Genomic DNA, 14,888 nt, shown 5'->3' with positions numbered 1-14,888 from the left:
CATGAACGGGGCGGTTTTGTCATTCGCGTGATAACTGGTGATATGGAGCGCTGTCATTGCGTCCACTACACTGGAGAGGTTTTGCCGTTCGCGGAGGCAAGTCAGGGTGGTTCCGCATGAACAATCATGCTTTTGTGTCGGTCCATCGCCACCTCTTCCTGAGACGAACTAGTGCCAGTTCGCGAAGAACTCCAAGTTGAGCTGCTTCAGTCATCGGCGTCACAGCGTGGGAACAAATGTTGCGTTTCCCGAGAGCCACACAACGCACGCGGCTTCTGCTCGTGGTCGTCGTGGCGTTCACCCTACTCTTCATATGCGGGGTTGCCGACGACGACGACTGGAGCGCCGTGACGCGGCGCGCGCCGGCAACTGGTTCCGAGGAGAGCGCTGGCGAAGCGGCGAACGACGAATACGCACTCTCCGCTGCAGCAGCAGCCCGTTCGGATTCTCCGCTGTTGGAGCGTGGTGTGCTCGACGATCGTCGGCTCGCTGTGGTGTCGCGCGGTGGTAGTGACGACTCGTTCGCTGCTGCCGCTTCAGTGGCCGCTGTTGGTATGGTGCGCCCGGAGGTTGTGGAACAGCGGCAAGGCGCCGCTGTCTGGCAGGGCCAGGCCGTCACCGTGGTCGGCTTACTGGGATTGACCGTGTTCGCGGTCATCGTCGCCGTCGTCGGACGCAAGCTGTACCGATCTCGGAGGGAGCGACGGAATGGTGAGTGATGCGCATCGCGCAAACAGTACGGCATCCCTGACCACTTTCTTTGTGCGGTCTGTGTAGCAGTATGACTGAACCTGTGATGTGATTTCGTATTTAACGGTGGAAACTGGCGAGAAAAGGAAATGCGCGACGGCTTAATTAGCCCTTCGTGCGGAGAGAAGACAGAGAGGGGAAATGCGTTGACAGTTCCACTGCACGTTTTATCATCGTCATAGTTTGGGGTGTTGTTGCGAAAAAAAAAACATTAACAACGTTCCGATTCGTTACCAGCTTCATATTACATTAGTATAGTGTACTGCAGTGAAGTATGTAGTTACTTAGCAGTCTGCTATACGCCGCTAAGGTGAAATCGATATTTGTAGTTCGAAATGCCATTACCGTGTGTCGAAAGTACGCAAGGATGGCTCAGTAGTGAACATTTTATGTCGATATTTGTGGGCCGAAATGTATGTGCCAGTAACGACGGGGCAGTGCTCAGAACTAGCGAATGTTTTTTTTTTTTTTTTTGGGGGGGGGGGGGGGGTGCAGCATTCGTGTGCTTGCACCAGTCAGTCCCATCATTCCGCCACCGCTCGCTCACCGACGTAGTGAATTCCCGAGCAGGTACTGCGCTTTTCGTGATAAACATTTAATGTCGGGGTCCGGCAGCTGCTTTCCAAACGTTGTACCAGGCGCGGTCTTATCGAAGGCAATCGTGGTGTTTGCCTGCTATGTACAAATATGCTGTTTTGTCCGTATCTGGTGATCACGAAATCAGCGCGTCCTATCGACAGTTCAGCTACGTTCTATTCGCCGTCAACTACCGTTGATTGACTCGGCGTTGCGTTCGTGTGGCTTGGTGCCAACTTCCGGTGTGCGTCGAAGCGCCTTGTCCTCTCTCGCGTACCCTATGCTCCGGATAAACTATTATAACCAAGTGGACATAATAAAATAAGAAAGGGTAAACATTATATAAGTACAGTTTAAATAGCACCTAGCGTAGCCTCCTCGGAGAGAGAGCTATGAGGTCGTTCCCGAGTCGTTTCCTTTTCGTGGAGCTGCTTTGCTCTCTTCTGAGAACCGCTGCGGCCGGGTTGGGCGCTTTCGGAGATCCGGTTTTGTTCGTTTTGACGCCGTTGCCCGCGGCGCCGTCCACATACGCGACCGGCGTGTGGGAACGGGGCGAGTGCGCGAGCAAGCCCGCTGCGGGACCTTCGAAATGGGACGCGGCAACCCAGCCTCGCGCCGCCGTCTCTTGGAACAATAAACGCGCCTGTCGCGATAACGCCGCGCACCAGAGCTAAATATCCTTGGCGCGCTGCGCTGTTGGTAAGGGGGGCTTTTCCACTCCGTAGCGTGAGGCTTTTTGCGCTGGCTGGAAAACCACTGAGCGAAGAACGCTCGGCGCATTATTTTCCGGGTTCGGCCGCATTTTTGTTCGCTCCTGCTGCTTCACTTTCACCGGTGTGCGAGGTTTCCGCGTAGTGCGCACTCCGCGGGTGTGCTGCGTGTACGCGACACTAGTCACGTACTGTGGCTGCTCGCTGTCAACGGCCGCAGACAGCATTGTGTGCTTGCCTCCTGATATCAGAGTCTGTCCTGGTACTCGAAAGTCGCCGCAGGCCTGCCGCGAGAGAAGGCTGCAGATCAGAGCCCTTTGTCGCGTTTGCTCTATATGTATGCACTTTGTTAAGATCATTTGACTTGTCAGCAGCTAAAGTCTACTTCGTTTCTCCAGCCCCAACTTTTCTCAAGGCAGACTGACGACGTATTCACCCTTAGTAACATGCGCCGAAGACATTGGCGGAGCACGATAGTTAAGCAAGATGGGTGACATTTCTCGCTTGCAGAAGTGATGTGGAAATGCGGAAGGTGATATGTCAGGCTGTACTGCGAAATGTATGACGTATTGGACGCAGAAAGGGCGGCGCACGGTCTTACAAAAGCGAATTGCTGGCGGTCAGCATGACCTCTGAAATACTAACAACGTTCCCTGCTGAGCGGATCTCGGAGGCCGTGGGACGAGAATACGCGGAGGGGTTGGCTCGAAAAACGAGCGCTCCCTGTTATTCCAGCAGTGCCAAGAACAACAGCGATAGTCCGTCGCCCGGAAGAAAGTAAATATGCAATACGCAATCCATCCGTCTGAAGAAATTTTTTTCTTGCTTGAAAAGCTCATGGGGGTGGAACGGAACGGAAGGTGGAATGTCAGGTACAGAGTAGCCTAACTTTTCAACACTTGACTGCTAACGAGGAGGGAGTCTTGCATCCGCAGTGGCCGGGGGTGAGTGCGTCAGACAAGCCGAATATTTCGCTCTAGCAGTCGGTCCGACGACCGCGTCGTCATTGTCAGAGGAGGAGCGATATATGACGCCTTACGTTCGTTGAATTCCCGGTGCGTCGGTCGTGCCCCGGTATCGCTTCGGCATTGTCGTCATCGCCGTCGGATGTTGACACACTCGGCGAGACGGGAAAGAACAAGACGCCGTCGTCCTGTCTCCGGCGCGGGAAACCACTCATTTCGCAGCTGCGCGTGCGGTCGTGACGTCATAGCGGAGCGCGCGTGTGATGACGTTCCTTCTTCATCGCGGCGCTGTGTTGGGCGTTTCCGTATTTGGAACGAGGCGCTCGTTTCCGAAAACGCGGCGCGCTTTTCAAAGGGTACCGATTTTGGAGCGAAATGATCATTGCGCTGGATCCGCCCTGAAGGCTTCGCTAATACTGCTCGTAGAAAGCGGAGCTTTCTCAGAACGCAGGGTCAGTCGACGGATTGTATACTGAAGACCGCTGTCGTGTGACAGTACCATTCTTTGATTTGTGTCTGTGTGCCGTCACTACGATACTAATTTTCAAACTCCAATATGATGCTGCATCTTCTTTCAGGGCTATGCGCACAAGTTTCGTCCCTGTCAGTCATTCACTCGTTTCTTTCTGGTCTCAACTGCACTCCGTTCGCTATTTCATCCTTTGTTGGCGAGCGGTCTCGTTTAGTTCTGGTGGTAAGATTGAGAGCTCCTTGAGAAGGGAGTCGTCTCTGGGAAAGGAAAGAGCTTTGCTTTTTCTTCTTTTTTGAGCCTTTCTCACCGCCTTTCATTTCTCGTTTCGCGGCTCGGCGTACCACCGCTTCGCGCCTATTCTTGCTCGGAGGGGAAAAACAAACGAGAAACAAAAACTAAATACGAAAAAAAAATGGGAGCTCGCTCCGCGGTCGCTGCACAAATGGGAGCGCGGCTAGGCCGGCAGCAAAACTTGTTCTCGGCAACCGCGCGAAATCGCGAGGCTTCCCGCTGTGTGTGTGCGTGCCTCGGCGCGCTACAGAAAAAGCGCGCGCTGCAGCCGCGATCCTTGAATGGACGCGAGAAGGCCAAACGCCCTGTGGAGAACTCCGTACGGAGCCGTTTCTCCTCCTCGCCAGTCCGCTGTGGAGGGCTGTGCGTACTCTTTTGTGTGCGTTTGTCTGTAAGTGGCGATGGGGCGGCTGCGAGCTTAAAAAGCGCCGTTACTTTTGGCAAGTGCTTGCGTACGCAAGCATTCAGCGCAGGCCGTTTGTAGGCTAGCCACTTTTAGCTGAAAGGAGTGTTTGTTGTTGGAATCATCAGTGGGGGACGTGGCTGTTCGGAACGTTAACGCCGCCGGAATCGTCGCGTACAATGCGCTGCGCGGAAAACTGCTCGGCGTCGTTGAAAACAGCTGAGCCGCTTTGTGCGCGAGGACTGGAATTCGATCGCGATGATTTCTTCAGCTGTGCACGTTATGTCATCTTTGAAAAGAGATTGAAATAGTTTACTTCGGCAGCGTTTGGTTGGCGACGAAAGGGCGAGCGAAATTGCCTGACAGACTGTCAATTCCCGCTCACCTTCCTTCTGCTTACACTTAGAGCACAAGTTACTAAAATTTCGGAAGTGTAGACCCATAAGAGAGGCACATTAGATTGCATGCAATACACTGGTAACATTCATGCAGCATATAATTTCATAAGACATGAATATTAAGAAGATTTTGCCCGGAAGTAAATTAATCAGAATGGTTACCAGGGAACGGAGTTGCAGGTAACAGAATAGTTCTGCATAATATCATGAAGTGGTAGATAGCAGTAAAAATAGTGTTTTGTGTGTGCGTGTGTGTGTGCGTGTGTGTGTGTGCGTGTGTGTGTGCGTGTGTGTGCGTGTGTGTGTGTGTGTGTGTGCGTGTGTGTGCGTGTGTGTGTGTGCGTGTGTGTGTGTGTGTGCGTGTGTGTGTGCGTGTGTGTGTGTGCGTGTGTGTGTGTGTGCGTGTGTGTGCGTGTGTGTGTGTGTGTGTGTTGGGCGACGTCATGTGTTTGGTGGAGATCTGGTAAATCCAGTTTCGAGGAAAGGCAATCCTCAAGGCCCATCTATTCGGCCCCTTCCCTCACAAACGTGCGCAGTACAGGGACGAACACAAACTTGCATACAAAACACGTCTCTGGCGTGTCCCTTCCCTGTGCATGTGAGCTGAGGTTAACCGGTGCTAATGACCCGTGTCATTCTTCATGTCTGCAGCTAGCGGGGCAACGGGTTGTTGACAATCCTACGCTTTGAGCAGCGGCACCGCAGACATGGGACAAAAGTCACGCGACGCGACGCGTATTATGATGGCTGGTCGCCGCCCGCGTGCGCCCTCCTCGCCGCAATTACGTGCACAATGGTATGCGACCCGACGTGTACGCTCCTGGAGGGGTTTGACCTTTCCCATATTCTCGGAATGCTCCGCTGTTCTGTTGCCCCTTTCTCGCTCGGTAGAGTCTGTGCCCACGCCCCACTCCTCCTCCGTTGTGAGAGAAAGAGAAACTCGATGTACAGCCCCCGTCCAAAGTATACAGCCTAAGGGGTTTGCTCCTAAGCTGTTTAATGGAACCCCCCTAGCGTGTCGAACAGTCCAAAGCTTGGGAGAATTAAGGACGTACAGCCATTCCTCTTTCGAGAGATTACGGTCGCTGAGGATGCATAACGAGGCAGACTGTAGGCCTCACAGGCAAACCCCTTGGGCTGTATACTTTTGACGGGGGGTGTACATTCCCTTTTCGCGAACACAAACGCGGCAAACAGTCCATAGGGTCGCGAAGTTCACTGGTACAAGTACATGGTTCAAATGAAGCACGACTCCCCTCTTGAGCCCCCCCCAAGAGCGAGCGACAAATCCGCTCCTTGTAGAGCGAGCGTTTATTAATTTGTATGACGCCCCCCGTTAACTCTGTCGATTCGTGTTGCTACCTATGTTGTTACTGAACTCTGGAAGGTCAGCACCAACGGATGACGGCGCTGCTGAGCGAAGTCGTTTACACGCTGTGCTCAAAGAAAAAATGACGAGCAAAAGCCTCATCCTGTGTTGTGCATCCGAACGGCTTGGTGGGAACGTGCTGCGGCAGGCGAACATATCTTCCGCTAATCAACTCCCCCGTGGCGTGGGGTCAGATAAGCAGCGTGTGCAGCCAGGCCTTGCAGTGCTGCGTTCGGTCAAGGTCAGCTGTGAATGTCGGCGATTGCGATTGCGACCCGTATCTTCTAGGGCCTACATTCATTCTTCCTACTGACCTCACAATATCCGCTTTGTTGTGACACGGCGCAGGAAATTCCAGAGCTATAGCCTCGTTGCCTCTTTCCTGATATGGCACGTTGAGAAGCGGTTCCCGCGCCGATCTCGGTCTAGTGCCTTGCATGAACAGGTTTCGGGGATCCGTTTAGCTGGACGGATCCGCAATCCAGACATGCCGCAGTTCGCATGGGCAGACAGATGATCTTTTGATACGGAATGCAATGTACACAGTTCGTTAACAAATAAGAGCGAATTGTGAAACGGAGTCGCGCTAGTTTTTCGGCGACTTAATGACATCGCTTGTACGACTAAATACACTTGATGAGAACGAAGAGAGGCGCGAATAAATGACTGTGGAACTGGCGGTGTCATATGTCGTCGTCCAATATATCTTCATCGTATTTTAGGCACCTTTAAGTCTTAGTAGTTATGCGCTTGAGATGCGTTCTTTGGGTGCGAGTTCTGGCCGAGCTACAGCTGTCTTGCCTATTCTGGCACAGTTTAAATAAAATAAAAAAAAGCGTCGGCCTGTTACGTTGAAACGTCCTGTTTCCAAAGATCTGCATCTCTTCAGACTTTAATATAGTTCCACGATGTTGTATACGACTTAATGCCTCTGTTGTTACTTGTTGAGGAACGAAAAAGCATCATATTAAAATTTGACGCTTCCCGCTGTTCTTATGCATTCGCGATTTGCCTGCTGTTCACTCTGCAACCGGAGGCACACGTCGAGCGCGCCCTTTTGGCCAAGTTAAGTATTATGTAAAAAACAGCGCGAACGAACGGGGACGAAATGAAGAATACTTCGAAATAAGAATATTTCGTCCCCGTTTGTTCGCGCTGTTTTTTGCATAATATATCACCAACTCGCCCGCTTAGCTATCCTGTTAAGTATTCTGCTGAAGCGGACTCGGACGGTGCGAGTTGGGAAGTTCTGCGACAGTTCTGAGACAGCGCTTCAAATGCGTGGCGCCGTTCCTATGAAGGAGCGTCGCCAGCGAAAAGATCCCCGCTCGCTACCGTGTTAGCGGCCGCCGTCCTTGCCCGCCTTTCTCAGTTCAGGAGGGGGTGTTGCTTTCCCTCGAGTGTCGCCTTGCGTGCGGCGACGCCTCCGGGGTTGTCGCGCGACGCGATTTTTCTCTCCGGGTGACGCGCCCGTTTCGGCGGGTGTCGTCAAGCCGAGATCTGCCCCCGGCTGCTGAGCTGTCGCTTCCTCTCCCTCCCGTCGCGTGGGTATCAGCGGAAGGAGGAGGCAGTCTTCTTTGTCGTCTTTGCAGCCATCGCTTCTGTGTGTTTGTTCGCGGTTCACGCGGGACGGACGGAGCGCTGTGAACGCGTCATCCACTGCTCTGACTGTATGACCTTGTTGTTTTCCGTCCGAGATGAGTGGACAGCCTTTTACATGACCGCTATGGCGCTGGGACATTGGCGTCCATTCATTATAATTCGTCTCTTCTGTTTAATGCTGCGGAGTTCTCTCAATGTGTTTCCAATCTAGGTCGCGGTAATTTAGCGATTACGGTGCAGTTTCATTCGACTTCTAGTTGCTTTCGCCTCTCATCACTTACTGTGAATCGCCGCCCGTTGCGTGATGCTGACAGCGGAGGAAAAGAATCCCTTACGTTATCATTGTGCTTTCTTGTTTACCGCTGCGTAAATGAGCAGCGTTGTGTATGCATACCGCGAATTCCCTGGTGCAGGCACGTTTCATTACCGTGTCCGTCTACGTTAATGCAGTCCACTTTTAGAGGTAGTGTGTTTCGCAATCCTATGTCGCGCTTTGAACTATTTGCTTGGGTTTTCTCTTGACCGCTGTGATTGAAGCTTTCGGTCACGTAAACAAAGGGTAGGGACTGCCCTGTATGGGAGGTGGAAAATGCGCGGCTAGTATTAAAGTGACATCACTTTCTGTGGTTCGAATGCTTCGCTAGTCGACCGTTTCCTTGGTCTTGCTGTACCACCACAGGGAACAAAAACCTCCGAGATGCTAGGCGTAAAATTTTTGGCTGGTACAGGACTCCGAAAAGAAGTGTGCATTTGTAGCAGCGACTTCGGCTGCTTCCGAGCGTTGCTGCCTCGGGCCGTTGAACTCTACACACGTGCGCGCGGCAGTTGAGCACGCGGTCTTGCCGTCCCCAGCTTTGCTCTTCAGGGCGCCGAGACTAATTTGCTACGCCGCTCAGCCGCGCGTCTGCAGATGAGGGGGTATGAACGGAGACGCTGGAACAAGACAGAAATGAAGGGGCGACGAAGTGGAGACGCGCTGCTCTCACATCGACGGAGTGAAAGTGACGGGGGAGGTTTCTGTCTCCCCTCCTCTCCCTTACTCTCCTTTCGGGGGTGAAAGGGAATGCCGTGGCGGGCTGTAGCTGTAGTGGCATGACCGGACATTTATTTGTTGATGGTTCTTTCTTCTCCCGGAAAGGGGGACCGACCGGCCCCTGCTGCGCGTCTGTCTTGCATTCGGCGCGCCCGGGGAAGGGGGCGGTCGTCTTCATCGTCGGCATTTCCGGCGGACAAGCGAAGGTTGAGGGAGGGAGGATGCCGTTCCCCCCAAGACGAGTTTGGCCGTTCGTTGTTTCTTTTCTTGTTCGGCGGTTGTTCGCTTCTTTCTCGTTTTCTTTTGTTCTTCTCATCTTCCAGGCTCGTTCTCGGGGCTCCATCTCTTTCCCTGTCGAGTGCTTTTGTTAGTTCCGCTCTGGTAAGAGAGGGATCGGCGCACACTCTCATCCTCGGAATCCGCGCCTCTCCTCCCTGCATCCGACGCCTGCAGTTCTTTCGTTTGCAGATACAATGCACTGATGGTTGCGGCTCGAGTGGCTGCTCTTTTTTTCCTCTCGGTGCGGACGTCTGATGAAGGCGTGGAACCTGAAAAAAATGGCAAGGGGAAAAATGACACCATAAATCAGAGCTGCTTAGTCGTTGCATTATCTCGGTAGAGAAGTGCTGTACGTTCCGGTCTAATGATATTTGACGATAGTTTTGTGAACAGAAATCAGGGGCAGTTCAAGGCCAGCGACTGAAAGTGTCGCGTGGTAAGCAAAAATGAGCTTGAAAGCTCACGTTTGGTGCAGAGTGCGTAGAATGATTCCAGAAAGGAACTCGAGTAGACAGGCGACTGCGTTGCTCTTCAAGCGCAACATTTGAAACGCATATTAGAGCAGTGCGAGTAATAATTTAACTTCTGTACCATTCATGGAGTGCTCCAATCTCTGGCTTGTATAAGTTGCGTGCAACAAGGGTAGCATTCATCCCGTGCCAGGCGTATGTTTTAGCTCCTCAAATGTGTGGCATCCTGGCAAAACTGTCCGCTGCCGTTTCACCAACACAAGCGTTACCGTTGCTGTCAGAGGATAAAGGCGGGGACACATGTGCGAAAAGTGCGTGCGATTCGCTGCGGCGCGTCGTTGCGACCGTCGTCGCAACGACCGAACGCAGCTCGTCGCATGCGTCCAACCTGCTGGATGCCAACGACGAGCCGCATGCGGCAAACGCAACGACGGGATGCGGGAGCCAATGAGAGCGCGGAGAGCGGCAGCGTCATGATGACGTAGAGGCTCAGGGCGCTCGGGGCCGAGCCATGCCGCCGGGACGGTCTACCAGCTTTGATGCCGGCCGCCGGCGTCTGAAAAACGCACTGGTATTGCTTGTTCACGTTCTAGCAAGCCCAGGGATAGATGCATGTCGAAATTACATCATTTCTGACGATCGTTGGTCAATACCGAGTTGCTCGTAAAAGGCGATACAAGCAAATTTCATCCCACAGCCGCTTCGGTGCTGCTGCTACTTGGTGTGGTTCGTCTGCCGTCTGCTAGCTCCGTTTCTGAAGGCGTCGTGGAAATCGAACATATCTTTTATTATGGGACGAGTTCGGAGTAAAGCGATGTGAATAGTAGGCCGTTTATTATAGCACAGGCGACTTCCGAAGCGCCGTCAGCTGCGGTTTCAACGCGAAACCAAGTAGGCCTAGCGACGACTAGGGCAGCCGGGACCAGCGCGCAGTTCGTCGCCCGGCGTTGCCGCAGCCGGTGTCGTTGCCGAAAGATCCTCTTTTGCATAGGTATATTGTCGTTGCTCGAATCTAGGAAGCATCCTCTCTGGTACATGGCTGTTTTGTACTTGTGCGAACGTGCAGTACTCCGAGCATGCCGGCCGGCCGGCCAGCCTGGATCCCGTCTGCCGGCGTCATAAAAACGAGCTAAAGTGTGTTCTTGACTTAAATAATAAACCCTGGGATGAGAAGTGTGAAAAATATGTCATTTTTGAGGATCGCTGACCAATACTGAGCTGCTGCTAAAGGTAACGACTGCGATACAAGCAAACTTCTTTCCACAACCACCCCGCAGCTGCCGCTGGCATGACGTTGGGGTCCGGCTCGCCTGGCGCTCGCTCGCTTCGCTGCCGAAGGCGTCGCGGAAATTGACCATATTATTGCTTTATTGTGAGATGATGTCGTTGACAGTAGAGCGATGTGTGGAGTAGGCCTTTTATTATAGCTCAGGCGACTTCCGAAGCGCCGGCCGCTGCGGTTTCGATCCGAAAGAGGCTATAGGCCTAGCGACGACCACGGCAGCCAGGCAGTAGCAGAGCTCGTCGCCCGGAGCGCCCGCGAGCGGTGCCGTTGCCGAAAGCTCGCAACATAAGCAGGCATGCTTTGTCGCTGCTCGAGCAGACTTTCTGATAACAAGGCAATCTTGTCTTTTCTTGGGATATTTGTACGCGATCACAAGCAGCGCTGAGGCACCGCTGCACGGCGGCGAAGTGTGACAGCGGTTGTGGGCGGAGCTTGGGTAGAGCGGCGCAGCGATGCTCACCGCTTCGTGTGTCCCTGCTTGCAGTGGGGTGGCAGTTCGCACGCGACGATCGGTGCGGCGCGTCGGCGAAGTTGTCGCACATGTGTTCCCTGCTTAAGAGTGTACCGCACGCATACGCACGGATAGCTCAGACCATGTTGGTAACGGTGTTCTGTGCCACGTGGTATATTGTTCCGATTCCATTTTGTTATTTCCTTTTCTTTTCTGTCTTGATTATTGCCCGCTGTCAATATGGCCTGCCACGCGCCGTGGGGTCATTTCAGTTATTCACGAAGAGCGGGAAAAAATGACTGGAGATTGGAATCGGGATCGAACCGATACCGACCCGAGAACCACAGCTGCACCTAGTTCATGAAATACCTAGTGCGGTATCTGCACTTTGTGTCAGTAGTGTATGGTAATTCTTTGTTTGTTGTTTTTTATTCTCCCACGGCCCTTTGAAGCGTGCGAGGTTGTTATCTCACTTAATAAAAAAGAAAATAAAACGAAGGGCTGTTTTGCCTATAATAACAGGCCCAGCCACATCTGGTTATCACTTTGCGATCGCATCAAGGCCAGCGTTCGGAGACGCCCTAGGGGTGAATGTAGCTGGCAAGCCGGGCCAAGAAGCGCGCACACCGACCCCGCGCGGGTCCCTGGCCTAATTGGATTAGAGCGCCAGACTCGGGGCCAGAAGGGAACGGGGGGGGGGGGGGGGGGGGGGGGGGGGGTTGTGAGTCAGCGCAGCGCTTCTCCGGCCTCCCCTAGCCTGGCTGGCTGCTCAAGCTGCAGTGCGACCGAGTGATCCGCCGGTGACCGTGCGGCGACAGTGGATTAGGCAACCCTGCGGACTCAGCAGAGCCGCCGGTGGTGGCCTGTTGTCGTCGCTGCTGCCTATGCTGCTGACTGCAGCGAACGCCGCGTCGGCGCTCCCTTGCGCGCGCCGCCGGGGAAAAAAAAAAACGAAAAAGAGAACATATGGCCTCGCTTTTAGTTCTTTTCTTTCACTTTGTTCCCAGATCAACAATAATGCTTTTATTGTAGTTGGAAATGAAAGGGACGGGGGTGGGGATCATTCCTAGGAATGCCCTTGGCGACAAAGATGCCTTCGTGTGATGGCTGCATTCGCAACTGTTTCATCTGGTCCTAGTAGCAGTACACGTACGCCACTTGTAGCCACTTCGTTTGCGACACGTCGCCAACACACTGCATACCCCCCCCCCCCCCCCCCTCATTTCTCTCGGGAGAGCGTGGCACAGGATGAATGCATTCAGTCGCGGGTGCGCTGTTAATTCCCAAACGAGTGCGCGTGCTTCGCATTCGTCTATTTTTCTTCGTTTTTCCCGCGCGTGAGGCGCAGCGAGGCGGGAGACCTCGTCGTTAGCGGTGCAGGCGGGCGGACCAATCGGGGCCACCAATTAGTCCCGTTTCTTACGTCGTTAGCGCGTGCGCGCCGCTCATTTAAAGTAGAACGCAACAACGTTCGTGTTCGTGAGTCCTATGTGCGCACACGGTGACCCGGCAGGTCCTCCGGGACGTCGTCGAAGTCTGTCCTGGTGCGCACGAAGGAAGGAAGTGTAATTTGGGCGGCCCACTTCTCTCTCTCTCCCCCCCCCCCCCCCCCCCCCGTCTCTCTTTTAATCCATGGTGAGAAAACGAACAGTACGGGGGCTCCAGAATGTCGCTAGTAACATTGGCGTGCTCACCGTCTGTCGTCCCCGGGGAGCAATAGTTGCTGGAACCGAGGCGTGGCCCCCCGCGGGTAGGGGGGGCAGACCCTGCGTCGTTGCCGGTGTAGTCTATTTCGGGCGTTCCTGGGCTGCGCGATCTGTCTGATGGTGGCGACACGACGCTGCACTGCCTGAGTCAGGGGGGGGGGGGGGGGGGGGGGGGGCACGTGTTTAGCGTTTAACGAGCACTGAGCCCGGCTTGCTGGAACAGTCTGTAAATGATTAAACTATCCGTAGGACTGTTCGTAGTACGTGTTGTATTGACCGGCCTGTATTCCCGGATAGGTGGCGTAGAAAAAGACAATGAGCGTGGGATCCTCATTAGTGCGACACTGTTGCGAAGTGTCTCGAAAGTTGATCTCTTATTGAGCAACTTTCTATGTTTTGTAAAGGCACGAACAGGCTTGGTCCTGGTTTGGGGAGGGAGCTCTGCAGTTTGTCCCATTGGCCCCGCACTGCCCAGTTTAATTATGGATTCAGTTAGAGTGAGTAGCGAGCTGAGGCCCGCCCAAATTGATTGGAGGTGGGCTTCTCGAAGTGCTAACACTGATGCGTGCGCGTACGTTGTCACGGCAACATGCTCCACGTAGGAAGCTCGTCGCGCACAAGTTCTGTCTCGGTGCGTTTATCGTGGACCTTGGCGTCGTCAAATTTTAATTCGCCACGGCCCGTCTTGTACAACGTTCATACTTGACTGTAATGTGTGGGTGCATTCCATTTGCTTCGCGCCTCTCGAGCCCTGATTGCACCCATCTCTTACGATGTGCGAAGCAGATGATCAGTGTTGGAAACGCGGGTGCACTCTACGAGGGCTAACGACCAGACGCTGAATAACTGAGAAACTGTCGTGGGGATATCAAAAAGGGTGCAGACTGGGACAGTCCCTGTCTCTCGCATTAATCTATTAATCGCCACGGTCTCACGGCGGCGTGACATTCTACTTGTAAACATGAAGCGGAGTAAGGCAGCGAGCGCCAGGATGTATTGTTCGACCAATCTTTGTACTTTGGAATAAAGCGCGACTTGTGCCTACTGGAAACAAGTTGCGCGCGTTGCATTAAAAATAAACCTTGGCAAACTCGGTATGCTTATGGGGTCGTTCAGAGGGTCTTACGCAGATCACTATAGTCGCATACAACTCAAGAACGCAGCGGCTTTTCCCAGTCAAAGGAGGACCCCCTCCAGCCAATGTCGTCGGCGGATTCTCATGACCCTGCTAGCGTGACAATGCAGGGAGCGGCGCTAGAATGGAGATGGATCTTCGACCATAGAGGGAGGGGACTATCCCCTTTCATGTGGCGCTCCCTGCATTGTTACGCTAGTAGGGTCATGAGAATTAGCCGACGCCACTGGACGGAAGGAGATCCTTTGGAGGGGAAAAGCCGCTGCGTTGTCAGGTTGTGGACGTCGCGCCTGTCGCGTCGCTCCGCGTCGTACACGTGTTCATAGTTCCATATTCACGTGCGGTCGTTCGAGTGTTGCGCGACATCGTCGCCACACGGCACCCCACGCGACGTTCGTCTCTCCCTGGACCAGAGCCAGCATGGCGGGACATGTGGCGCGCACCCGAGGCTTGCACGCTGTGCAGGTAAAGTCCACAGGCAGCCCAACTCGACGCCTCAACACCCGTCAGTATCTCGCGCCGACGACGGCAACTATACGAGTCGGTGACCGGCTGTCATCGCTCGCTGGTTCCGCTTTCGGGCGTTGCGTGTGGCCTCGGCAACCCCCGCGTGTTTCCGCCTGCGCTGCGTCACTCGGCGCACGCGCCTCGGAATAGACATCGCGCAGCTTGCGTGTCGGTGAGTGATGCTGTTTACTACACGCAAACAACCAGGATTGGGGAGAGGGGGGGGGGGGGGAGCGGTGATTTAGTGAGGTGCAGTGCCCGCCGAAAGCCCGTGTGTGTCTGTGTACTGCGTGCCGCGCGCGTCACGAAACGGGGGCGATGCACCGCGTTTCTCAAGCCGGGGGTCAGCGTGTCAGGAGGAGGAGTCACCACGGTGTGCTCTGTCACCGGTCTGCCAGCTGGGCCGACTGAAAGCGCTGATGTAACATGCGCAGCGCCTCGTTTTCCCTTTTTTTTTTCTTCTTCAGAAGAGTGCGCCATCGGTTT

The 14,888-nt window shown here is 54.0% G+C and overlaps 1 protein-coding gene across 1 annotated transcript in view; it reads left to right on the top strand.

The window, feature by feature from the left end:
* The first annotated feature begins 221 nt into the window (after window positions 1-221).
* The window catches only part of LOC149370638 (uncharacterized), a 57,343-nt gene continuing 42,676 nt past the window's right edge, over window positions 222-14,888 (top strand). Inside the window, exon 1 of the mRNA XM_089562452.1 lies at window positions 222-711. Within this exon, the coding sequence (XP_089418578.1) occupies window positions 237-711 (475 nt within the window). The 5' untranslated portion in view covers window positions 222-236. The remainder of the gene's footprint in view (window positions 712-14,888) is intronic.

The sequence above is a fragment of the Amblyomma mixtum genome, chromosome 1, assembly GCF_055824585.1.
Source record: "Amblyomma mixtum isolate Tamu chromosome 1, ASM5582458v1, whole genome shotgun sequence".
In the NCBI taxonomy this organism is placed as follows: Eukaryota; Metazoa; Arthropoda; class Arachnida; order Ixodida; family Ixodidae; genus Amblyomma; species Amblyomma mixtum.
This window is presented reverse-complemented; position numbering and strand designations above follow the sequence as displayed.